Source organism: Marmota flaviventris, chromosome 8, assembly GCF_047511675.1.
Source record: "Marmota flaviventris isolate mMarFla1 chromosome 8, mMarFla1.hap1, whole genome shotgun sequence".
Classification (NCBI taxonomy): domain Eukaryota; kingdom Metazoa; phylum Chordata; class Mammalia; order Rodentia; family Sciuridae; genus Marmota; species Marmota flaviventris.
In genome coordinates, this window is record NC_092505.1 from 64,325,778 (window position 1) to 64,351,625 (window position 25,848).

General features: G+C 37.3%; 1 protein-coding gene across 1 annotated transcript; it reads right to left on the minus strand.

The window, feature by feature from the left end:
* Window positions 1-1,721: 1,721 nt before the first annotated feature.
* Window positions 1,722-25,623, minus strand: Qtrt2 (queuine tRNA-ribosyltransferase accessory subunit 2). Its single transcript, XM_027936091.2, has 9 exons — window positions 25,541-25,623; window positions 18,277-18,497; window positions 17,441-17,496; window positions 15,731-15,807; window positions 13,905-14,117; window positions 9,981-10,180; window positions 7,227-7,378; window positions 5,453-5,570; window positions 1,722-3,851 (listed from the first exon to the last, which is right to left on the minus strand). Exons 2-9 carry the CDS (start codon window positions 18,474-18,476, stop codon window positions 3,620-3,622), a joined length of 1,248 nt encoding a protein of 415 aa, XP_027791892.2. The 5' UTR covers window positions 18,477-18,497; window positions 25,541-25,623; the 3' UTR covers window positions 1,722-3,619.
* Between the last annotated feature and the right edge of the window lie 225 nt (window positions 25,624-25,848).

Sequence of the window (25,848 nt, forward strand, 5' to 3'; positions counted from 1 at the left end):
TTGATGCAGCATTTGAAAATTGTGAGAACCCAGATTTTTGGCTTCTCTTGGAAAGGCTGGAGTTTTTGACTGTAGCAGACCCACAGCAGCAATTAGCTAGAAGTGGGTAGCAGCTGTCCTGTTTAGATGGCGACACCTGCTCTCTGGTTTGATCATCTCTACCACTCACATTAGGGTGACCATATAACTTGTCCAAACTGTGCACTTTTGAGAGAAAAGGGATGTGGGGACGCCATTAGTGATTATACCTGGACCACAGGCATAAACCAGCGTTGTTGAGCAATGAGGATATATGATCACTTTGTCAATTTGTTTACACTGTTGTTGCTCATTGCTATTTGGGATTTGGGGGTCACAACTGGGAATCTCACAAGGAAGGAAAGCGTGTAAAATGAGGAACAACATGAAGGTCGAAAAACAAGCAGATATTTAAAAGAATATTAAAACGAATCCCAATTACACCAAACCTTTAGGTGAAGGGAAAGCCTTCCTGGGGGCTGGCTCAGCCTGTAAGTTTGACCTTCCAGGCTTCCTGCCCTACACAGCACTGTCAGTTTTAATAAGCTGTAAGCTCTTAGCTACAAGCAAGACTAATCAAACTGCAGAGAGCAGGCTGTTCCTAATCAGAAAGGTACAGGCTAATCATTTAACTGTGGTGTCTCAGTGAGCTTTCTCCAAGCTGCTTCTCCAGAAAAAACATCCCTGATAAGATAACTGCTTTACCCTCCAGCCTTGACCCTCTGATGGTCTTGGAAATTTTTATTAAAATGCTCTAATTATACAAGAATTTGGCTTAAAATTGTTTTAGAAAAATATTTCCCCTGAATGCCAGCAATAAAATATTTCTCCTTCAAGATATATGGGAAATTGCAGACTTCCATTACTGGAGATCATTTGAACTAATGAAAGCCCCCAAACACTTCAGGGTGCAGTTAGTCCCAAACTTGGATGAGGAGTTGGGGACATGACATGGCAACCCCTACTGAGCATCTATAGGTGCCAGCATGGTAACATGGCCTACACTTGCTAGTACGTGCTATTCCTCATTGGTTTATTCCTCTCTATTCAATCCTAACCCTTCAACCTAGGAGCAAGTCAAAACAAGAATCTATTTAGTGCAATGGTCAACTGTTGAGTTTTACTCAGATGGAGCTACAATCTAAACTGGGGGCTGAGTATCTGGCTAAAAAAGGAACAACATGTAATTTGCCTGAAGGCAAATTACTCAACTTTCCTAAAATTTCTGGTAGATCATCAGGAAGGCTACTCTACATTCCTGAAACTCAAATTTTAACCTCAATATAGTAATACCAGTACCTCACAGTGAGGCTTTAAAGGTCAGTGAGATTCATATGGAATGCATTTACTAAGTTGCTTGGGTACAATAAAACCTCCCAAGATTGTGATTATTATTTTTTTAAATTATGCACTATCATGGTCTTATGGCCTCTGATAATATAAATATAGAGATAAGGAAATCTTCAAAACACTTATCATTTAATAATAGTTCCTCTTTGGATTCTGCATTTAGCATGAAAGTTCTTAGAGAAAAAATATTTTTCCAGTGAGAAATCTCTAGAACATTTCTGGTACCATGGAAATTTAATATTTTGTCTTAATAGACTCACTACCACTTACAGAAAGCAATACACAGTGAATTTTTTAAATTAAAAATGTTTATTAGATATTGCCTTTAATAGATTTACTACATTAAAGGACAGAAACATTTTTTGAAATGTGCTAATAAGAAAAAGACCCAGGAAACTGAATAATGTTGAACAGAATTTTCAGTATTTTGGACATAAATAAAACTCATAACTTTTATATGGACTCTGGGATATTTACTGATAATCCTTCAACAATGGGTTTGGCATTGAACAAGAAATATGAACACATAAATAAGTATAATACAATAATTCCAAGAGAATTAGAAACTCTGTTGTCCATAAGTGTCCTTTGCCATTCACCGAGAAGTTACATCACTAAAAAGAAAAACATATAGATGGGTTCCCAACACATAAAAATACAAGAATCACATAATAACTACAAACAACATTCAGTAATGCCCATTAAAATTTAAAAACCAGAAAAACATAAGAGGGTAAAACAATGCATTTGTTACCCCTTCCAAAAAAAGTCTTTTTGGTTTGGTTATTGTTATTTTACAAAAATGACTATATACGTGTATTTGTATTCCTTATAAAAATTGACAAATATAGAAAAGCACAAAATAAAATAAAAATAACCAGTCATATCAACAAAAATATTACTCCTCTTCTGATAAGAACAAAATCATACAATCAGAGAGGACCAAGGAAGGACTCCCCCAGGATCTCTGATGCTAATTCACCAACAACTCCAAAATTGATAGGCAGAACTTCATTTTAGTGCTAAATATCTATTCTATTGCCTGTCTCCTGGTACTGCTGTATTTTTTTAAAGTCAGGTCAATAGTGATGAATAAGCAAGGATGAAAAGTATGTTTAGTACTCTAATCTAAAACTTCGTTTCTCAAGGAAAAAAAAATGTTTTCTTGGACATCATGCATGCGAGGCAAGTGTTCTAACCCTGAACTGTATCCCCAGCTTTTTTTCACTTTTAATTTTGAAACAAGGTCTTACTAAGCTGCCCAGGCTGGTCTCTAACTTGGAATCTTCCTGCTTTCAGTCTTCTGAGTAGCTAAGATTATAGATGGGCTTGGCATTGAACAAGAAGTATGAACACATAGATGTACACTACCATGCCTGGTTGTTCCTCAAATTTTAAAGCTAGAAGATTCTTAGAAGCTCATATCCACTATGCCTGTCCCTGTTTATTCATGAGGTAACAGGCACAGAGGCCTAACTCGTTTTCCTAGGCAACACAGCTAAGTAGGACTAAAACTGATCTTCTAATTGCCCACCAGGCTTCATCCAAGGGGACAAACTAGAAATGAATCTTCACAAGTGACAGGACTATGGATCTGTATGACCAGTCGAAAGCAGCTAGGTACACTTTTGGATCCTACGGGCAAGAACAGTGGTTCTAGGAAGACAAATAGACCCAATGGCCAAATGAAGGAGAATGACTTGGGTCAAAGTTCGTAGGAGCATTGGTTAAGCCCCATGTTCCAGGGCAGAGGCAAACATGGTTAAGTCACAAGAGCCCTTTCGGAGTGACTGTATTACCACGGCAGTATGGAAGGTAAAAGTATCCAAAAGAGCTCCCCAACTATGAGGATCAAAATTAAGAAAACCCCAATCAACAGACATGTGTCCACAGAGGTTATGCTACTCATGCACAGTCATCTCCATCTCAGTGTTCCCAGAATCTCATCCTCCTCTTCGAGGGTATCTTCTCACCTCTGGTTTTTTACTAAATGAATCTCTACCTACTAATAGAATTGGCCTAGAAATTTTACAGATGATGGTTCAATCCTTTTGGATCAATCTAGGCCATTTAAGTCTTTAGAAGACATCTTTTCACCCTCATGTGGGCAGTTTGGGACAGACATTCTTTATTTTGACAGATTTTATTCCAGATTTAAATGCTTCAAACTACGACTATTTCTTCTTTTCTTCTTTCCATGTTATAACCGTGATACAAGCTCAGTGCAGAGGCAGATTTGTATTGCCAATTCTTAACATGCTTGCCTGCGGATGAGTTCTTTCAACTGTGCCAGTCTGTCACTTTTTAATGCTTCCCGGATGGATTGGAAAAATCCAAAGTAGTGTTCAAAATTGTGCATCATTAGCAGGACCCCAGCCAGCAGCTCATTGGTCACCAGTAGATGGTGGATGTATGCACGAGTGTGATTTTTACAGGAATAACAGGAACACCCTCTTACCAGTGGGTTAAAGTCCTCTTGATACCTGCAAAAGGAAGCCACAGTGACATTCTAGAAAGTGAAGAATATAAGAAAGCCACAACCTAGACTATCTGTTTTGCTGGTAAAGTTACCAATCGTTAATAACACGCCTGGCAAATGTTTAGTGCTAGGCACCTCCATAAGATGGCAATGTGGATAAAAGTTAACAAAGAATGCAATGAATCACGGAGACTCGGGAGTTTTCCTCTAATGGATGCAATCTTCAAGGCTGGTGGCTAAAAAATCCACATGGTCACTCACTCATGTTGAGCACTGAAAAGTCACACAAGGTTAGGAAATGCTGGTCTGGAGAATGACACTTCTCGCCCCTTGCCATCAAAAAACATGGCATAGCCTTCTACTTCCATAGCTGTTGTAGTTTACAAAGCATTTTCACACACACTGTCTTATTTAATCTGCATCTACTCTCTGAGATAGCTGTTTTTATTGTCATTCTACAGATGAAGACTACTGTTGGGATTTATAGGACTCTGGGCCTACCGAGAGTGAGTTCTGGCTCCACAACTCACTTGGGAAAGTCACTTAACATTAATCTGTGCCTTTGTTTCTCATCCTTGAACCAAAGTTATTATACCTCAGAGTTGTTGAGAGGATTAAATGAGTTAAGAGAGCTGAAAGGGTTGAACTCTGCTGGGCACATTCTAAGTACTATACAGTTTTTACCTTTTATCAGCTATTAAAGAGAAGCTAAATGACTTGACCAATGTCTTATATTTAAAAGCAGTGCTAGAATTTGTCTCCAAGTCTCCAAAACTTCAAGTCTAGCACTGGTAATAAGCATACTACAATTTCCAATTACATCTACAAGAAAAAGGGAATTTTAGTAGTACTGTAACCATTTATATTTTAAAATACAAAAATATTTTAAAAACAGAAATTAATCTCCTTGGGTATTTTTCAAAGTTAAATGAGTTAGTTTTTACTATTTCAGACCTACATCAAGAAGCCCCAACAAAATATAAACTAAGATTTTCATGTTCTTTCTTAAATTCCCAAGTCTCTAGTATTATTAGACTGACATAAGTAAGTCAGAATCCCTAGAATGTCCCTTCACAGAAACCAACAAATCCTCATCCTGAAGGGAATGCACCAAACTCACAGAAACACCCCTCTCTGGTACTGAGGATTATCACTTTTGATCAAATGTGGAGTTACAGTGTATCTTAGTTCATTCTTCATTGAGGCAAATGTTTTATTTAAGATTTATAAGTGCACATAACCAAGACAACTTGAGTTCCTTACAAGTTATAAACTTTGTTTTATCTTGAAATCCAATTTCACTCCATCATTATTTAAAGTACTTGGAAGGAATAAAAGACACCAAACAAATGGATTTGGTCTAATCTTTTGACAGCCTTTCTAAAGCAATTGTTATCTAGCCTCAATTTTTTGACAAGATAAAGTACACAAATTCATCTGCAGAAAAAAGTTTTTCTGGAACCAAATTTGAGAAGGCCTAAGTAATATCCAACTATAAATATTTTATGAAGTCATAAACTGAAAAAGGAACAGTTACATAAACTTTTAAAACAGACGAAAATTAAAAAGTTAGAAATCAAAATTCAAACTTCAAAAAATTTTTACCTTTTTTCCTTCAGATTAATTTCAAATGATGTCATTTCTTGGTTGCAATCAGTTGTTTTAATTTTCTCTATTTGATCCACAGATTTGATTTCTTCTTGTGTCCCATTCTGTTGTAATACTGAAGGACAAACCAACAGAAAGTCTTGAATGAAGATTAGATAAAGAGTAGCCATTGGAAGAATTTTATTTTAGTTATTATTTCATGCCCTGTGACCCTGTAATTCCACTCTTGAAATTTATCCTAAGGAAATCACACAAGAAAGAAAAATAGCAGTATACTCCCAGATGATCACTGACCTATTATCTACCGTATCGAAACAATTTGAGATATTCAACAATGTCTAAGCAAACTATGGTTTTAGGTATGTAACATATAACCCTACTATCAAGGAATGATTTTAACTAACACTTGATATGTATGTATGTGCTGGGGTTTTTCCTTAGCCTCATCTCAAGTGTACACGCAAATAAAAACAGGGCTTTGTATTGGTCTATATGGTCTATATTTCAAGTAGATTATACAATATTAATTGGCAAAAACTTTAATGTACAACATACTTACACAAACACTACACACAAATATGATTAATAAAACTATTTCAGTTTTCCTAATCATGAAGGAATGTGGCTTTCTCTAGCCAAAAAGGAACTTGCTCCTTCCGGAGACACAGAACTCAGTGTCAGCCTCTTGTAGAGCTTTGCATATATTTATGGTACTGGAAGTCTAAGTTATCTCTGTCCTGGAAGTAATTTAGTTTGTAAATGAAGTCATGAAAATGTATAAAGTGTTAATGGTATGCCTATTCACACATATCATGCTCTGGTCTGTCTAAAAGAACAGTAAAATTGACCTCCTATATATAAGAACTTGATCAACCTAATTTATTTTGTATCTAGAAGTAATCTGATTTAGATTAATATCGAAGTTGCTTTATAAAAGTGTGACATCTTCTGAATGAAATTTAATCACTTGTAGGAAATAAAGGGAACATTTAAAGAATTCTGGGGTCCTATTCAAAGTTAAGGTTGGCTGTGGTCAAGGAAGAGTTCAGAGGAAAGCAGAGAAAGGAAAATGAAAAGGAAAGACCATCTCCAAAGCCAGAGGGGGATGGGGCAGCACAACTGCTTCAAGAGACCCCCAGCCACAGGCTGTGTCCGGTTCCTTTTCCACTGCCAAGTGAGTGTTAGAATCTAAAACTGCTTGCCTTGACTTCTGAATAACTAAACAATAAAAGAAAAATGGCAGTGCTTCAAAGCAATATTAACAGAGGAAAACAGCTTTCTCATCTCAGTGTGTAAAAAAACTCCAAAAAGCTAAATGCAACACCAGGATCAGACGATGGTAAGGCTCCCTGTAATTTAATTGCATGGGGTTTACAAAAATGGGGCTTGCAAAAAGCAAAGAACTCTTTTGTGGGGGCTCGGGGGCGGGGGGACGACAAATTAACTTTTACCAAGCAGTTCAAAGGTTTTCAAAATTTTCTTAGATTTTTATCACAATTTATTCTGAATGTTCTTTTTTCAGCTTAACAGAAAAGGTCTTGTTTTTTACTCACTACAATATCAATAACCCACAATTGAAGAGTTACATGTATAGTTTTAAGTACCTAGTTTTGTATGCCAAAATGCCAGGGCATATAGATAACACACAAAGATGGTGTTTTATAAAAGACTGGCTTGACGTGTACATATTTCTGACTGGTGACTCAGGCCAAAAATCAATAGGAAATAGAAGAAACTTCCTTAAGACAGAGATGAACTTCAGAAGACCTACATGTCTCTTCAGGATTCGGCTGGTAATCAAAGCTGAAAGCCAGTGCACATCCTCGCTCTGTCACTAGATAAGGGAAAAAACTCTCAAATAAGTCCACTCCTCTTTCGATACACTCGAGCACTTCATCTGGCCGGCTAACACCACAAATGAGCCTGTGAAAATGACAATAAGAACAGTGACATGAGGACAATGCCCAGAATGACATCAAGAGTCTGTCTGATGAAAAGGGCATTAAAAGCAATAATAACAAAAGACAGCAATCAGGGTTGGAGTGGTTGGCAGCAGATAGCAACATGTGGTAGAAAGAGCTTAGGGCTTTGAAGGAAGAGAGAGATGAGCTTACATCCCAGCTCTACCGTTTATTTAACTGCTGTGTTATTTTGGGCAGGTTTTTAACATCTCTGAGTTAAGAGCAATAATATATTCCTCCACAAAATCACTGTGAGGATTAATAAGATATTTGGAAAAGCATACAGTATACAGTATAGTTCCTGACTCTATAGAAAAACTCAATAATGGTTGGTTTCTCTTTCCCTTCTCATCCTTTCTGAACAACCTCCCTGGTCTTGGGTGAACTTTATAGCTCGTCTACATACTATAGAGATTTTTTTTTTTTTTAAAGAGTGCAAAGCCATATACTTTCTTTCTCCTTCAAATTATTAACTGAATTTTTCTTATAATTATTTTTCATAATTGGTTCAGTAAAGATATTTTATCTATCATATTCAACATAGCTTCATATATACAGCAACTCTTGCTCTTAGAATTTGAACTCTGGCCACAAGATCTAAGAATCTAATTGGTTTTCTTTTTATTTTCTCTGTTAACAGAAAGTTTGCACCGTAGAATGAAATGGTGTTTTCTGAGGGACTGGATAAGGCATTTGGAGAGTATTAATAATTTTCAGGCAGGTTTTGCCACTAAAACAAAATGGTAGAGATGCATTTGATCAGGCTGGCTGATTGAAACTATTTTTTATGTTTGTTTTTCTACTGATAGCCCATTTTTCATGAACTGGAAGAGAAGAGCTTACATATTCTCTGATTTCTAAAAGAAGTTCAAAAAAAGGCTTATGTAATATTAAACAAGCAGAAACCTTAAATATATGCCAGTTTTCCTGACTACAGTTTCCTTCAAATAATGTAGTGTTTTAGAACTCCTCTCCAACTGAAGCTGGCATTTCTACATGCTGATAGAAAGAAAAACAATCCCAGCTTTCAAATTCAGTAACAGACATCTGTGAGCACTTAACACAAAAAAGTCCAGAAAATGACTAGGAATACTAGTGCTGAGTTGTTATCTGAACCGGAATGAACAAGGACAGGGAGTGCAATGAATGCAAGAGGATGAGGATAAACACTGGGGCAAAAGCTGGGTGGGAAAACCCTTTTCTGTAGAGTCTTTACACAAATGTGCAAAAATTCATTAACCTGTATCCAATCATTTGTGCATTTTATTGCATGTTATACCTGAATTTTAAAAAAAGTAATAAAATGACATATTCTATATACTATTCAATAGCCCTCAAGGAATACTAGGCAGCACCCCATAATCAAACTTCATATATATATATATATATATATATATATATATATATGCAGGAAAAAAAGCATGATTATACACACCAAGTGAAATAAAAGACTACAAAGTCTTTTTTTTCAACTGACAGATAAAATTGTATGTATTTGTCATATACAACATGTTTTGAAGTGTGTGTGTGTGTGTGTGTGTGTGTGTATTATGAAATGGTTAAATCTAGCTAATTAATGAATGCATTATCCCATCTAATTATCACTTTTATGGTGAGAACACTTAACATCCATTCACATTGCCTTTTTCAAGAATACAATTTATCATCATTAACCACGGTCATCATAAGGTACAACACATCCCTTAAACTTATTCCTCCTGTGCAATTATATATCCTTTGACCAACATCCTCCTAACCCACCCACCCAAGTCATTTATAAACACTATTCTACTCTATACTGTGACATAACTTTTTTAGGTTCCACATATGAGTGAAATTGCGCAGCACTGGTCTTTTTGCGCTTTGGTTATTTCACTTAACATAATGACCTCCAGGTTTACCTGGTGTTTTGTTTGTTTGTTTGTTTTCCTCTTTTAAGAAAGAAAGAGCTAAAATTTAGGAAGTCTAAGGTGACATGAGCTGTTTTCAGAAACTTCCAATTTGTAGCTTTGAATCTTGTAGATCATCTTTGCTCATGAGTACATAGCAAATCCTGCAAGTATGGAAACCTGAGAACCAATCCCACTTATGTTGCCAATTCCCTGAACTTCAAAAAATGACACTACTCACTACCTATCTCAAATCTAAAACTTCTTATTAGTAGAGCCTCAATGCATTAGGCATCCAAGATCTGTCCTCAACTTTCCTTGATTTAAACCAGAATTCCACATGACTCTACACCTGTCCTCAAGTAACAAGCTAGAATGAACAAAAACAATATTTATACTTGGCACAAGAATGTGAGGAAACAGTATAACACTTGCCCTCACTTATGGGGATCAATACAGTAATTCACATGGCAATCATCCTCTGTTCTACATTCTGAAATCAAGGCAGGCTAAGCTTGATGAAAACTTCCCTCACAGTCTGCTGAGAAAAGGACAGAAAGGACATAATCAAAACATCAGAAGGCATACTCATACACAGACTGTATCATACACAACTGGCCAGCACTCCTTTCTTGTATCCCTTGAGGTTGGCCCGCATCCCAATTGAACACTAGCCTCGGTTTGTCCTCCGGGAGCTCTGCAGTGACAGACGACAGCAAGTGCAGTCTAGTCTCCAGGGTTGCTGGATTCCCATAGAAGCCATCCAGAAGGAAGCCTCCAACAGGCCGCTTGGCTGTCTCTCGTGCTGACCTCAACCTCTCCTCCATCACGTCTCCACCTTCAATCACTCCAATGATGATACTTTTCTGAAGGACCTGAGGTAAGAAAAGGATTGATGCTCTTAACCATTTTCAGTAAGACTCTTTTTTACATGAACCTTACATGGTCCAATGGACAGAAGAGATCACAACAAAATTACAGCAGATGAAACATCAAAGGAAGGTGATGCTCCCCAACAATCTCCAGAAACACTCTGTGCAAAACACAAAATAGGTAAGAAAAGACTGAGGAAACAGGGGCAATCAACAGGAATCAGTATGTCCTAACTTCGATTAAAACAAAACTAAACAAAATTCAGAAAAATCTGAATGTCCTATATGCATATGGAAAGCTACTAAGCTTCACCAGCAAGGAAATGCAAAGCGGAAACAATAAGATGCCATTTTTGCCAATCACAATAACAAAAAAGTTAAAACACAAATAACAGAGTGGAGGAAAAAGTGTAAGGGAAATGGCATGTAAACACCCTCTCATTTACCTTAGACTTTCACCAAAAAAGAGTAAAAATTAGTTCAGCTTTTTAGGAGGGCAAGTAGGTAACACCTATTAAAATATCAATATCCATCTTTGGATCCTAAAATTCCACTTCTAATGATCTGTCCTATAAATACATTCATTCATATGCATCAAGACATATTTACAAAGATATTTAGAATAATGAAAAACTGGAAACAACCTAAACATTCATCAGCAGAGCAAAAGCATAAACTATGACATATTCATAACATGGCTTCCTATAGTTATTTTAAAAAGAAAGAAGTAGATATACTAATTAAGTGCATGGACAGGAGTTTTAGAACTTTGTTGACCAAAACCAAATAAATTGTTGAACATGTAATCATATGCCCATAATACAGGCATGCATATCTATGCTTGTTGATTGGTTGGTTTGTTTTTGGTACTGCTGATTAGACCCAGAGTCTTTTTACCACTGAGCCACTTTCTATTTTTTATTTTAAGACAGGGTCTCACTAAGTTGCTTAGGGCCTTACTAAGTTGTTGAAGCTGGCCTTGACTTGTGATCTTCCTGCTCAGCCTCCCGATTCACTGGAATTACAGGCATGTGCCACTGCACCCGATTCTAGTATTCATTACATGTATACAACTCCAAAAATAACTGGCTCTCTGGTAAAAGAAAAGGATGGGGAGGAAGTCTGAAACACTGTAAAGAAGGAATTTCACCCCTTCATTTAAGCAGAAGGGAAAGAATCAGACTATTTTGGCTGCTGTGTGAAAAATAAAGATGAGTATGGCTAAGGAACGCGTAGGAGACAATTTAACTAACCTAAGTGAAACACAAGATGATCTGGACTAAGGCCCAGGCAGAGGAAGAAAGAGTACAAATAAAATTTGCAACTGCATCAGGAGGTAGGATCAATACAACCTGGTGAATTAGTTTTCTTAGTAGAGGATGAAGATGAATTCTAGAAAGACTACTGGCTCCTGTTTTGGAAATTCAGGGAGATGGTGCTAAAAGCAAAGACAGGGAATAATCTTAGAAAAATAGTGGAGGCTGAGGCACAATGATTATTCTGCTTTGTACACTCTAAATCTGAGGTATTAATGGGATGTGCAAACAGCAATTTCAATTCAACCACTGAATATATGAAGCTTAAGTTATATGAATATATCTGACACAAGTTAGGTCATCCAGACTAGAATGTTAGGCATTTGACTGACATCACTTTCCTCTCCTGTTTCTGTGGCAGACAGAGTTAACAGACAACTCTTCCTATGGCACTGGGCAAGGTGCTAAGCTCCATGGATGAAACCCATTTGCCATTCCTGACCTAGGGAATTTATGGAGAAAAAAGCAAGCTTGGGCTGGGGATGTGGCTCAAGTGGTAGCGCGCTCGCCTGGCATCCATGCGTCCTGGGTTCGATCCTCAGCACCACGTACAAAGATGTTGTGTCCGCCAAAAACTAAAAAATAAATATTAAAAAAATTCTCTCTCTCTTCTCTAATATTTCATGCACATTAAGCTTATTAGCCAAATTATATTTTTATTGCTAGCGTCAAAATAACCGTGTTCCTCAAAATGAGCTTATACCTGATTAGACCTGATTAAATATAATTTAAAATATATATATGTATATATGTGTGTATATATATATATATATATATATATATATATATATATAATTTATATATATAAATAATTACTCCACATAAATGATCTTAAATATTGGAAGTCTCTTGTCTGATCACTATCTTTTGTTCCCTCACCTCCTCTGCTCTCCTAATAAATGCATCCTCTTCCAACTTCACCAAATTTGCTCTTGGGCTCCCTTATATACTGCTATAGTTTCATCTTCCTCACCATCATAATCATTCACCATCAGCAAACATTTACTGAGGTTTACCATGTGCCGGTCTTCTGCTACATGATGAAAATACAAAAACGACATAGAAATTGAGCTTAAAGAGGCCACAATTTAATAAAGGTAAATGCATAAGAAATCACTGGAATATAACTGGGGTTATAATACAACTACAAATTAAAGAGATATCAAAGGATGAATAGCACCTTCTGGAAAAAATCAGGAACCAGTTTCATAGAATGGATGAAGTAAGCCAATGGGAGAAAGTATGGGATTATGGCTGGAGATTAAAAAAATAAAAGATATAGCCCAGAAGAAAGTCTGTATACAAAGTCTGTATACAGGTGGCCCAAGAATAAAACAGGCAAATGCCATAAAGAATTGTAAATAATTCAGGAAGGTCAGAGTGCAGGCCACAGGAGAAAAGACCACAATGAGCCGAAAAGCAGGTGAAGGCCAGGTCACAGGTGTACATGCCATGTAAGAGTTGAAGTGGAGAGTCATTAAATTCTTTTAGGAAAGTAGGCAATGGGCTTGTACCTGGGTATTACAAAGGTCTCTTAGAAAGCAGGGCTGAAGATGGATTAAATAAAAAAGACAATAGAGACAGAAAGAATAATTCAAAGGTAACTATATAAGAGATGATGAAGTCGTAGCTTAAGGTGGTGATATGAAGGGTGGGAAGGAAGAGGCAGGTTCTAGACATATTAGGGAGATAGAATCAAGGGAGAGTGAATAAATGGATATTAAATATGCATGCAGAAAAAGATTCTTAATCCAAGGGTGGTAGAGCATGCCTGTAATCCCAGAAGCTTGGGAGGCTAAGGCAGGAGTATTCCAAGTTTGAGGCCAGCCTGGGCAACTTAGGCAGGCTCAAAGCAACTTAGCAAGACCCTGTCTCAAAATAAAAAATAAAAAAGTGCTGGGGATATGGCTCAATGGTAAAGTGCCCTTGGGCTCAATACTCAATCAATCAATCAATATAATCTTGAAAATCTCAAGTTTTTGGACTAAGGAACTTGAACTGAGATAAAGTATTAAGGAAGAGTGAAAGAAAGAACAGGTTTGAAGAAGTAAGACAAGAAGTCTGATTCCCTCTGAGTTTGATGAATAGCAACTAGTTTGAGTAATACAACCAAGCTATGGCCAGTAGTTATGTAACTGAAATTATATGGACAAATCTTGACAGTACATATAATTTTTAGAATTATTCAGCAATTAAAATAAAGGAAAGGCTGCTTGGATATGACACATATAATGTGATGAAAACAGCCTAAGATAGAATCCTAGAAAATATTAGTTCTCAGGGTTCAAGGAAGAAAAATAAAAACAAGTGAAACAGACCAAGAAGCAGAAAAGTAGAAGGAGAAACAGAAAAGGAGATATCACAGAGTGGAAGGAGTTTCAAGAGAAAAGAGGGGTGGTGGTGCAGCATACCTCTGATTTTTCCTGTAGCCGCAGGCAGCTATCTAGGAATAGGAGGGATCGGTCCACAGACTTTCTGGCCCTCTTTGTGGAAGTTGTTTCCTCACAAGATGCTTCTCCATCTGAGAGGCACTGGAACCAGTCTGGCTGAAGGGCTTGCTGAATTGCCATGAACTTGGATACAGTCATTTCTACTCGTCCTCCAACACCCCACACAGACACAGACTGCCATAAAGCAAGACAAAGAAGAATTAGCAAGAGTAAGATACAAAAAAGAGAGAAAGCAATAAAGTAATAAAGCATTAATTCTTTACAACTGGAGAGATGGTATCAATTTAGGATCTAGACATGGTGGGTAAAAATATGACTCATGGAGAGAAAAAGCAAATTTCCAAATTTCAAATGCTCTAGAGATCTGACAGTTCATAAAGAATCCTTCAATGGTAATGCAAGCCAACTTTTGAGTTAGCCCCCCAAAGAGTCTTCGGTCACACTTTTCTAACACAATCTTCCATTGTCCCCAATCACATCTCTCCCACCCCAACCTCACCCTTGCTATTCCTGAACAAACCACAGACTTTGGTTCTTCGCTTTTGATGGCACTATTCCTTTTGACTGACATGTCCTTCTACTTCTTTGCCTGGAAAAATACTATGTGTCCTTCAAAGAACTGAATTTAAATATCATGTAACATGTTCCCCCAACTGTTCCTGGGTGTAATGAATTATTTAATCCTCTAAGCTCTTACAGAAATTTGGATTTCTTTCTTTTACAGAAAAAAAAAAAAAAAAAACACTTATTATACCATTTTATATTTGTCTGTCTAGAATATTTCACTTTATACCTATATCCCAAAAGCATATTCTGGAGCTCTACATGTTAACATTTAGTAAGTGTTTACTAGGTTCAGGTAGATACAGAATTACATGCAAAGACATCAACCCTTTAGTTCATGAGAATCACTGTATCATATTCCATCTTTGTTTAATCTTTCCCCTACAGGATCTGTTCTTAGATGAGATCACCACGACACAGAGAAGCCATAAATGGTCTTTCCAGTATGTACCAAAGGCATAAGAATACTGTTTAAATGAAGTCTTCCCCTGTTAAATAGGGAAGATAACTGAGGTCAAATATTGCCTTTTGAATTCAAATTATAAAATTTAAATAAAGCTTAAAACAGGAGAATAATTGAAAATAGTATTCTTAGATAAATCAACATTGTTGAGATCAACAAAGTGAGTGCAGGGAAAGTGATTTCACTCGTAAAGCAGTAGTACCTGCTGAGGCCTCACCTGAACACTGTCCGCAGAGATCCTGCCAACGGGGACACCTCTAGATTAAAACTTTTAAGGAAGTCCTTTTGATATCACTCTTCACTAAGATCACTGGCTATGGACCCAGCTTTTCCAAATTCTGTTCTAGTAACAAGCAGTATTACACTGAGGTTCTACTATATATAGTTACGCATGTGATAACACTCACCAGCAACTTCCCCACTCTCCCTGGAGTTATTAAAACTGCAAATACAGCATGGCATCAAAAGACAACTGTCTTCTCCCATCATAGCAACTTCTTTTTTGGGCACATGCTTGACCCTCCTCCACACCCCACTTTTTTGTAACAAAAAATGCTGAGGATATATTCCTCCCCTTAACTCATCCTTACGCAGCCATATTCTCTCTTATATTTCAGCCCAATTCCATTAAAATCATCACAATAAAAAGAAGATATAAAGGAATTCAACCCAGACAGAGAGAATCTCACTTCTGAGGAGACATAACAGGCTGACTTCCCGGAACAAAGCTGCAGCCTTGGAGGCCCTTCTGAGAACACACCTTATTTGTTACATAACCAGCTGGACAGGGGCTGACTGGATCCTGCAGGGAGCAGTATAAGAGTGATTCTGGCATGCCTGTACAAACACAAAGAAGAACCACTGAGAGTGCTTATGTCAACAATAACACTACTGTAACAGGGAACAGCTTCACATATGTATTGGTGGATATATCAGCTCTAACCACAGTAAACAGTTGGTACCTATCTTGGAATTATAAGTGGCCTATCAGCATAAGCAAAAAGATTACTTTGAAACTTACTCATCTAAAAGAATGGAATGTAATGATTCATGTCTAATGATATAGTGAGCTGCTACAAAGAAAAGGTGTATCTTAGAGTATGAGATACAATGAAAAGTTTTTAGTGACATGTTGATCCCAATTTTCTTTAAAGAATTTAACATTAAGTATGCTCATTCTAGGAACCATCCAAAAGGAACTGGTACTAGAAAGATAAAGAGATATAATCAAAAGGAAATCTCATTAACCACAAATCTCATTAATAATAATCATGGGTCCCTAGGGACAGAATTATAGTGATGCTGTGGGATACTACAAATGGATCTCATTCTCAGTATGTTTTGTTTTATTGACTCAAGATGACAGTTTCTTAGGTTCTTTAGTCTAAAAGATAGCCACTTAAAAAAAAAAAATCTAAAACAACAATTAGTAAACCATTAGTGGTTAAATTTCATATACTACCCAAATTTCCCATAAAAAAAAGCGGGGGATTCCATTCAAAAAGAGATAAACAAAGTGAGTTACAAACCTCTGCAGTTCACCTCAATTTTCCACAATTTCAATTATTATGATTATTTCTAGAAAGCTTACAATAGCTATTTTGACTTAATTACATGCCTGTACACTTTAAAACTGGAGACTATACCTGGCCTCAGATCTAGGAGAATGATGCCACATCAACTCCTCTGATGAACCAACAGAAGCAGAAGACTCACTAACCAATGGAAACAGGATCTGTCTTCACTTAAGTGAGTCCCAGGTATTGGGGAAAAAGCTTCAGAAAAAAGTGGTCCACAGAAAAACTGGTTCTGTACCTGTCACCATTAAGCTTTTCTTCTAAATAAACGAATACATAAATCTGTACCAAAAAAATCCTACTTTTGGAACAGAAGATAATATTAATATACCAGAATATAGCTGTATATAAAGTCTTCATCTGCCGTTTTATGAGTGTGGCTCAAGGGATCTTGAGTATGCTTTGGATGTTGTGTATGTTCCCTCTGTCCTTTGCTCAGTGCCGGTACCTGCCTTGTAACTGTCTGTCTTCCACCACTGCATTCCCACTACTGACCTGGCTAATAAATGCTCTCCTTTGAGCCATCTAAGACGACCCCTTATCTACTCTCTCAAGAATTCTTTCTTTATTCTGATCACCTTCCACATATCCTCAGAGCAGGTATGTGCTCCTCCCTCTGGGGCTATCATGATATACATACATATTCCTAATCCTACAAAGCAGTCACTATATTCTTACTAGAATTACCTGTTTATCTTTATCTCAGCTAGGATCTGAGTTCCATGAGAGCAACAACTGTTTCCTATACAACTGTGAATACCCAATGGCTGATTCTTGGTCCAAAAGATTTCTATTAGAATAATGAATAAATAAATACATGAATAAACTATCAATAAGTCAATAGCATCTCCAAACTCCAAATTCATTTAAGACACAAATAATTTAATTTTTACCTATAAAGTTTCCAACTCCTTTCTTATATTCTGCCAAAACTTCATGATGTTCTGCCCTGTAAACAAAACAGAAAAATACATAATAATGAATCATTCTATGGATACTGCATAACAACTGAAGCCTTCTTCTTCTCACTCAAATAAGCTACGTAGTCTTAAATGCAGTATTGTACAACAATGTACTTCATTATTCAAGAGACCTTGCTAACTAGACTAGGTTCATTACTCAAAATCAAAGCCTTAAATTTGTAAATGGTTCTGGGGAAAGAGAAATTGGCACAGATCAGCTGCTTCAGAATATTTGGATTTTCTTGTTTCTCTTGCCCCTTCAAAGTCACAACTGATATCACAATACTACAGAATCAGTTGATCATACAGTAGGCTCTTCAAGTAAGTACAAAGTTGGTTTATATATTACACAAGTCATTTAACTCCAGCAGTTCCATTTTCATAAAGTAGTACTAGCAAGTTCAAGTGCTAAGGCAGAAAAATTATTGAAGCAGAATAACTATGAGGCTGGTCCATGATGACAGCCCCTGAATTCCAAGTTTAGCTCTTAGAGAGCATTTCTTGCCCCATTCCTACAGGAAGCAGTAGCAGTGAGGGCAGAGAAGGATTGCAAGTTTGTAGAAAAAGCAGCACAGCACTAATACTCAGGATTCATCTGTGGTTCTAGGTCTGAGCCAAATGATGTATACCGATACCTCTCTTCTGATTTTAATATGAAAATCTATAAATACATATGAGTAAAAGACATTTTTCTCTTTCTTACACCTAACTAAGGTAACTAAACTGCTGCCAGAGTCAATTCTTGAATGATGGGGTCCAATACTTACAGGGATGACAGCGTAAGCTGAGCCATTGCAGGAATCCCATGGATATTATGCAGTGTTTGATGAGTCAGGTGTGGGGCAGAGCCAGTCTTGGTGTACAAAAGGCAGCCTGGAATGTCTATGATGTGGTCCCCTGTTTTGCCTAAGTTTTGTATTTTTCCCAAGCGACAGCCATTAACTACCTTGGTAAGATTCAGCTTCATCCTTAAGGATTAGTCCACTTCCTGTAAGAAAAAAAGCATTAAATTTAGAAGCTTGGCAAAATCTAAAGGCTATGCATTTTGGAAAGAAAACAATCTGTATAAAAATGAAAAATAGCATATTATTACTTCTAGTCTATGATTTTTTGGTGGGAGGGGGGATATTAGGAATAGAAGAATGAAAAAAGACACAGAATGTCACAGATCCCTTCTCCAAGGTCCCAGAGCAATATACTGACATCAACTACTTTTAAATTTAGTCATAGAATTTTAGTCAAAGTTGATGAAAACCAAACAGATGGAGGATGGAAGTGAAAAGAATAATCGTGAAAAGAATGCCAAGAAGTCAAGGTTCACTCTTAGCTTTGAAAATGTATATAAAGAAGGGTCCCAATGCTTAGGCAATACTGACTGCTGATATGAACCATTTTTTCCTTTCTCTAATTTGAGAGAATACCAAACAACATAGCAATTTTCCCTAATAATGTTGTTTAGTAACAAAAGCATATTTCAAAACAGCATTCTGATATGAATACACATCAAAGAATGTATACCAAAATCAACAAAGATTATATCTAAGATGGGATTATATTCCAATTTGTTCTCAGATAGTATCTAAACACAGGTGAGAAAAATACATGGAGTATATATGTATTTCACAAGCAATTTTTCATTCCTTTTGTGACTGGGAAAGAAAAACATAGATATCTAATATCTATAGATATAACGGAGAAAGAAGAAAAGATCACCAATTATTTACTGGAAACTACTAAATAATTAGTATTTGGTGTGGTAAAATCTGAGTTCTACTTTTTTTTTAAGAGAGAGAGAGAGAGAGAGAGAGAATTTTTCAATATTTATTTTTTAGTTTTTGGTGCACACAACATCTTTATTTTTATGTGGTGCTGAGGATCGAACCCAGCACCCCATGCATGCCAGGCCAGCGTGCTACTGCTTGAGCCACATCCCCAGCCCCTGGGTTCTACTTTTAAAATGCACTTCAGAATTGGATAAGCAGGTATGGTGGATCATTTGCAAAATGTCATTCGATATATCAACATTTTACAAATGCTTTAGTACATCACTACAGCCAAATACCATAATCTTACTGTACCCTCTGGAATTCTTTCCAACTAGACTAGGTCAAGTTTTATTAGTAGACAAATTATTACAGCTATCTAGAAACTCCAACCTCAGATCCTGTACCCTTAAAAAATTGTTCTGGATGTCACCCATTATTTAAGATGCTATAAAACAAACAAGCTTACTTATTATTAAGGAAACATTACTTTTTTAGGAGGCAAATTCTTAAAATTTAAATATGACAATAACTATCATTATTAAGCTATTAGACATGAGAAAAATTACTTTCTGTATGATCCAAAAAGAAATGTCATGTTAAACATAAGATATTTGAGGAAAGTCTGGTTGATTTTCTCTGAGTATAACATCATTATTTCAAGTTACCACAAAAGTAAAGACATAAAAATTACTATTATTGGAACCATAGAAATGGAGACTGTTAAAAAGAAAAAGTTAAGGGCTGGGGTTGTAGCTCAATGGTAGAGCACTTGCCTTGCATGCGTGAGGCACTGGGTTCAATCCTCAGTACCACATAAAAATAAATAAATAAAGATATTGTGTCCATCTGCAACTAAAAAGAAAAACAAAAAGTTTTAACAAGAGAATAGTTTGTTTTTTGCTTTTGTTTTGTTTAGTTTTTGTGGTACCAGGGAATTGAGCCCTGAGCATTCTACCACTAAGCTACATCATCAGCCCTTTTTAGTTTTCATTTTGAGAGAGGGTCTCACTAAGTTGCTGAGGCTGGCCTCAAACTTGCTCCTCCCCAGTAGCCAAGATTACAGGTGTGTTCTACCATGCCTGGAAAAGGCTATTATACACCCTACCCCACAAAAAATTGATATACATTAAATCTGATAAGGAAAATTTATCCCCCAGAATTATAAAAATATAATTAAGGCTAATAAGAACACAATATAGAAAACATAGTACCAGAATCATATTCCTTACTTATCAGATAATACTCACCTTATGTATTAATGGATATATATTTTAAACTAACAGAACCCTGAAGCCATTCTGTAGCAAAATTAAAGACAGTACTTTGCAACCTAAGTAAGCTGTGGAGAATTCAAGCAGAGGAAAACACAAAGTTAGGTGAAATGCACTTCATCCCAGCAGCTCAGGAGGCTGAGGCAGGATGACAGGTCAGCCTCAGCAACATAGCAAGGCCGTAGGCAACTCAGTGAGACCCTGTCTCTAAATAAAATACAAAAAAGGGCTGGGGATATGGTTCATAGGTTGAGTGCCCCTGGATTCAATCCCTGGTACAAAAAAAAAAAAAAAAAAAAAGAAAAGAAAAGAAAGGAAAGGAAAGGAAGAAGGAAGGAAGGAAGGAAGGAAGGAAGGAAGGAATACATTTCAGCTAGGCATGGAGGCATGACTTGGGAGGATGAGGCAGGAAGATTGGAAGTTCTAGGCTAGCCTGGGCAATTTCACAAGACTCTATCTCAAAACAAAAGACAAAAAGGGCTGAGGTGTAACTCAGTGGTAGAGTACTTGCCTAAAAAAAAAAAAAAAAAAAAAAAAAAATGCTAAATATTTAATAGAGTTCCATCATTGCTACCACACCTTCATCCCCAAGCTGGGACACCTCATAACCATCATCATTCCTTCTGTCATCTTATGATAAGGAATCTAAGGCTCAGCAAGATTACTTAGAGAACTAGTCTGGAACCCAGGTCTTAATCATAAGAGGTATGTGCTCTTCACATTATGACTTTTGAGTAAGAGTAAATCTACCATGCTAAGAGATGCAGTCTGATTTAAAAAAAAAAAGACATCCTGCAGCCATACCATAGCCACTCAAAGAAAAAGATGATTTTTCAAAATTTCATTTGAAATCTGTGAAACATCTTTCCACCCCAAGAATATACTGTAAAGTCATAAAGAGAAAGTAGCTCTCAAGCTCTGATCTGTGCCAACAGAATGGCACATATGATCAAAGAATGGCTGCCTGCTGTTTTCCTCAAGTCCTCACAGGCTTGCCCTGCTCAGTAAGCTGGCCACTAGTCAGGGATCTGACCTTCTGCCTGGCAAGCTCTGAGTCTGATCTTGTCTATACTCACAGCACAGATCTGTCATTTAGGGACTGGCTCAAACAAACCAACCCGAGACTAAACAACAAAATCAGATTATTTACTCTGGAAAGGAAAGTGGGTCACTCAGTACATTCTTACCCTACAGAATGCCATTTGGGAACCCAAAATAACACTGTGTGCACAAAGCATCAGAATAAGAAGCATAAGTAACAACTACACACATAATGGCAACTAAAAGGAAACCTAGTTTCTCTTAATATATCTAATCAGATTCTTTAAGGTTGAACATGGGTCTCTCCAAAAGTGTGGAGACAAGGAGACCTGAAAGCCCAGACTGGTAGCTTCCAAGACTCAGCTTTCTCTTGGAAACCTTTTAGTTCTTTCCTTGTCTGAGGAAGAATGAACATGTTCTAGAAGGCTCCATCATTTAACAGAAGAATCTCAAGGGTAATTAATCATCTACTCACTCCTGAAGACATATTCTCACACTTCTCTTTCCCACTCTTTCCTCAATTGAAGACATAGCTTCTTTGATTCTTAACCCACAGTCTGTCATTACAGGTCCTTGGCAGCTCTAGTGGACATCACCCATAATTCTTTAATGCAGAGATGGGCTCTCATGTAATACAATGCTTGCATCTCAGAAGTTTAACCCCCATAACTTTAAAGATCAAATTCAAAATTCTTAGCTTGGCATACTGAACCCAGTAGGTCAGCTAGAGAGAAACACGTGGTTCTTTCTATAGCGCTAGACTTTGATGCTGTGTACTCACATTCTGCTGTTTGAGGCTTCTTAAAAGTACCTCCCTAATCATGGTAATTCGACGTGTTGCTGAAGGAAAAGATTAACAAGGGAAAGCAGAAGAATGGGTTTAAGAAGAAGTGTTGTAATGGATAAACTACTATTGTCAATGACTCCATTTTGTGAGGAGGAATGTGAACATTAAGAAATGTGACAAAGCTGGGGTCACATTAGAGTAGAGTGCTTGACTAGCATGCACAAGGCCCTGGGTTCAATCCTCAGCACTGCAAGAACAAAAAAGAGAAAAACAAAAAGAAATCTGAGGACAGCATCAGAGAATGCACTTCAACTAGAAATCAACATTCAAAAATATAAAATGGGATTTTTGTTCAGAGTGAAACAAACTCTTCCTTTTCTCATTCACTGTTCAATGTATGCCAATGTTTTTATAGTTGCACTTCTTTTTGTCAATGGTCTTCAAATATCAACCAGGTTTATTTGTCTTTATTATTATCCTTTCCCCTTTCACTTGTTGTGAGTCTCTTATATTTCTGGTGCTGTACTTTCTACTTTGCTTAACTTATACAGATGAAGTTCCTGGAAAAGTCCTAAGGAAGAACCATCAGAACATAAGGACAAATGACAGGCCTTCCAAGGATCTGTATCTTTACAAGAGCCAACAAAGACTTCTTGCACTTCTGGTAACTTTGTAGCTGTCCTAACACCTTAGTCTACCCTACCATTCAGGTGTCAGGAAAGAAGTAATTTCAAATTATTTCTTCAATGCATTTTCTACATACTGTCATGGAAAGATTTCCAATTTTTGCTAAGGGAATAGAGCAAACATAGGTGATTGCATCTTTTTTTTTTTTTAACAATTTTTGTTGCCAATTTTATTGAGGTACAATTAACATACAGTAAGATTTGCCAGTTTTTTTGTGTGTGTATGTAGAAGGAAAACAATAAACATTTATAAGTACAAAACTACCTCTCCCCTAGTTCCTCCATACAGATTCTACAGTAAGTATATATACATACAAAAAAGTATGAAGGGCTTCTGAGCAATATGGTGTACTGAGCTGACTAAAAAAATCAAATAGAAATGATAGATGCTAAAATTCTAGAAAACAGTAATAGAAGATGAGAAGACTATTTGGAGGGAAAGTATTCTAAAATTCTTACATTATGGGGTAGGCAAAGAAGGAACTGAATTTAACAAACTTGTTAAGCATGTGTGTTAAAAGTTTAAAACTAGTCAATAAAAATTGATGGTGCCAGGTAAAAGCCTGTAATCCCAGCAGCTCGGGAGAAGATAGGAAGATTGTGAGTTGAAAGCCAACCTCAGCAAAAGCCAGGCACTAAGCAACTCAGTGAGACTCTGTCATTAAATAAAATAAAAAATAGGGCTGGGGATGTGGCTCAATGGACCTGTGCCCCTGAATTCAATCCCTGGTATCCTTCCCCCCAAACCTGATGACAACACAAAATTTTCAAACCTACTGGGGATGGATGAAGGAGGATAAAAAAAAAAAAAAAAAAAGACTAATCTAATGAAAACCAAGAAAAAGAGACCAAATAAAGCCCATCAAAATAGAAAATACAGGGCTGGGGTTGTGGCTTACCAGTAGAGCACTCGTCTCTCATGTGCGAGACCCTGGGTTTGATCCTCAGCATCACATAAAAATAAAATAAAGGTATTGTGTCCAACTACAACTAAAAAATAAATATTTTTTTTAAAATAGAAAATACAAATTAAGATGTAAGGTAGAAGTTCATTAGAGTTATACTAATTTCATCCACTGAAAGGCATAATAACAGTAGCAACTAACATCTTTTGGGTAGTTAGTATGTATGTTCTCTATATGAACTCCATCAATCCTCATACCAAGCATTAATAGATGCTATTAATGTCTGCATTTTACCAATTGGGAAAATGAGACTGATAAAGTCATCATGGATAAGTGGCAGATCTACTACTTACAGCAGAACAAATAAAGCCCATCAAAATAGAAAGTACAGGGCTAGACATTAGAATGTCTAGCTTTAGAGGTTATACTCACACTAATAGGCTGATAGCTGCTTAGAGGTTCCATCTTGTCCATAAGCACATGCAACGTTTACATATTAATTATAATAATAAGATAAAATTTCATACTCATATTTTCTATTGCTGGTCTTATTATTGTTGTTGTTCTCCTTTCTCTCTCCTCTACCTCTAATCCGACTTCCCGGTCTCTAGAACCTTTCCCCATACTCATCCAAACATTTAGACATACTTGTATATGGGAGGGGATCTGCTATTACAAAAATAGAAACACACTATACTATATGCACTTCTCTGCAATTTGCTTTGCTCTCAGGAATACACAACGGATCATCTCCCCCACCACCACCAAAAAAAGAAAGATGGAGCTAACTAACTCTTTTAAAAGAACTACTTCACGATATTGCATAGTTCAATGCAACGCAATTTATTCAACCATCCCTTTCTGTTGGGCGCTAAAGTTAAAGGGCAGGTCGTGGGAGAGCGGCAAAATCGGAAGGCACTGCTTTCCTGACCTCATTTTCAGCAATTTCAAGTGAACTTTTGTTTACATTTCCTGGCAGAATGCTTTTCACACATTGATTTTTAATCACTACAACACTCCAAGGGTTTAGGTATTATCGTCCCCATTTGCCAACGAGAAAACGTTATGTCTGAGAGTTATTAAGTTGCCTGAGGTCATGCAACCCACAAGTAGCTGGATCCCAAGCTCCTGCTCTAAATCTCTGCCTAACAAGCTTACACTTATCACTAAGTGGACCGTCCCCTACAACATCTAGGCTCAGCCAAGACGGTTGTACTTATCTTGGTCCCACAGGTCTCCTCCAGGGGCCCAGACCTCGCCAAGCACCTAGCTCAGATTCGAGAACACCTCACGCTCCTAAATACCCTGGGTTGTGGAGAAAAACTTTGCGTCGGGGAACTTGACCCTGAGGCGGTCAAAAGGAGTCCCTCTGCTCTCAGAGATGTCAGCACGTTCACACGATTAGTGAGAAATCGAATTCAGAGAAGCCTAGTTCTACATGGTGACCCAGGAAAAGGAAGAAGAGAGATGGCGGGAGTAGTTACCATTACTGCAACAGAATCAGAAAGCGTCTGGGCCCGACCAGACTCATTAATCCCTAGCAATCACACACCAGGAGGGAGAGGGGACGCTTACCTAAAAAAAAATCCCAACTCTTTTGGCCTTCGGAACACTCAAAAATCTCCACAGTTCGCTACCACGTGTCCGGCTTGCAGAATTCTCGTCCCCCTAAACGTCCGCCCCCGATGCAGAGCCAATCAAGGAACATTGAGTCATCACCAGGCGCCAGAAAGAAATAAAAGTCCTATCAAAGCCATCCCCGTGGACAGTCGCTGTTGCCATGGTAACTGAGAGAACGCGCTCCGCCTGCGCAGAGCCTCCTGGGAGTGGTAGTTCGTCGGCGTTCACACTTGCTGTCTTTGAAAGCGGAAGGAACTACAACT

Excerpts from the sequence above, each read along its gene's own strand:
- Qtrt2 (XM_027936091.2), bottom strand. The coding sequence starts at position 18,476 with ATGAAGCTGAATCTTACCAAGGTAGTTAATGGCTGTCGCTTGGGAAAA. Across the intron at positions 17,497-18,276 it reads CAGCTTACGCTGTCATCCCT|GGCAGAACATCATGAAGTTT; the intron begins GTAAGTATTGGA and ends TTTTGTTTACAG. Across the intron at positions 15,808-17,440 it reads AGGAGTTGGAAACTTTATAG|GCATGCCAGAATCACTCTTA; the intron begins GTAAAAATTAAA and ends GTGTTTGTACAG.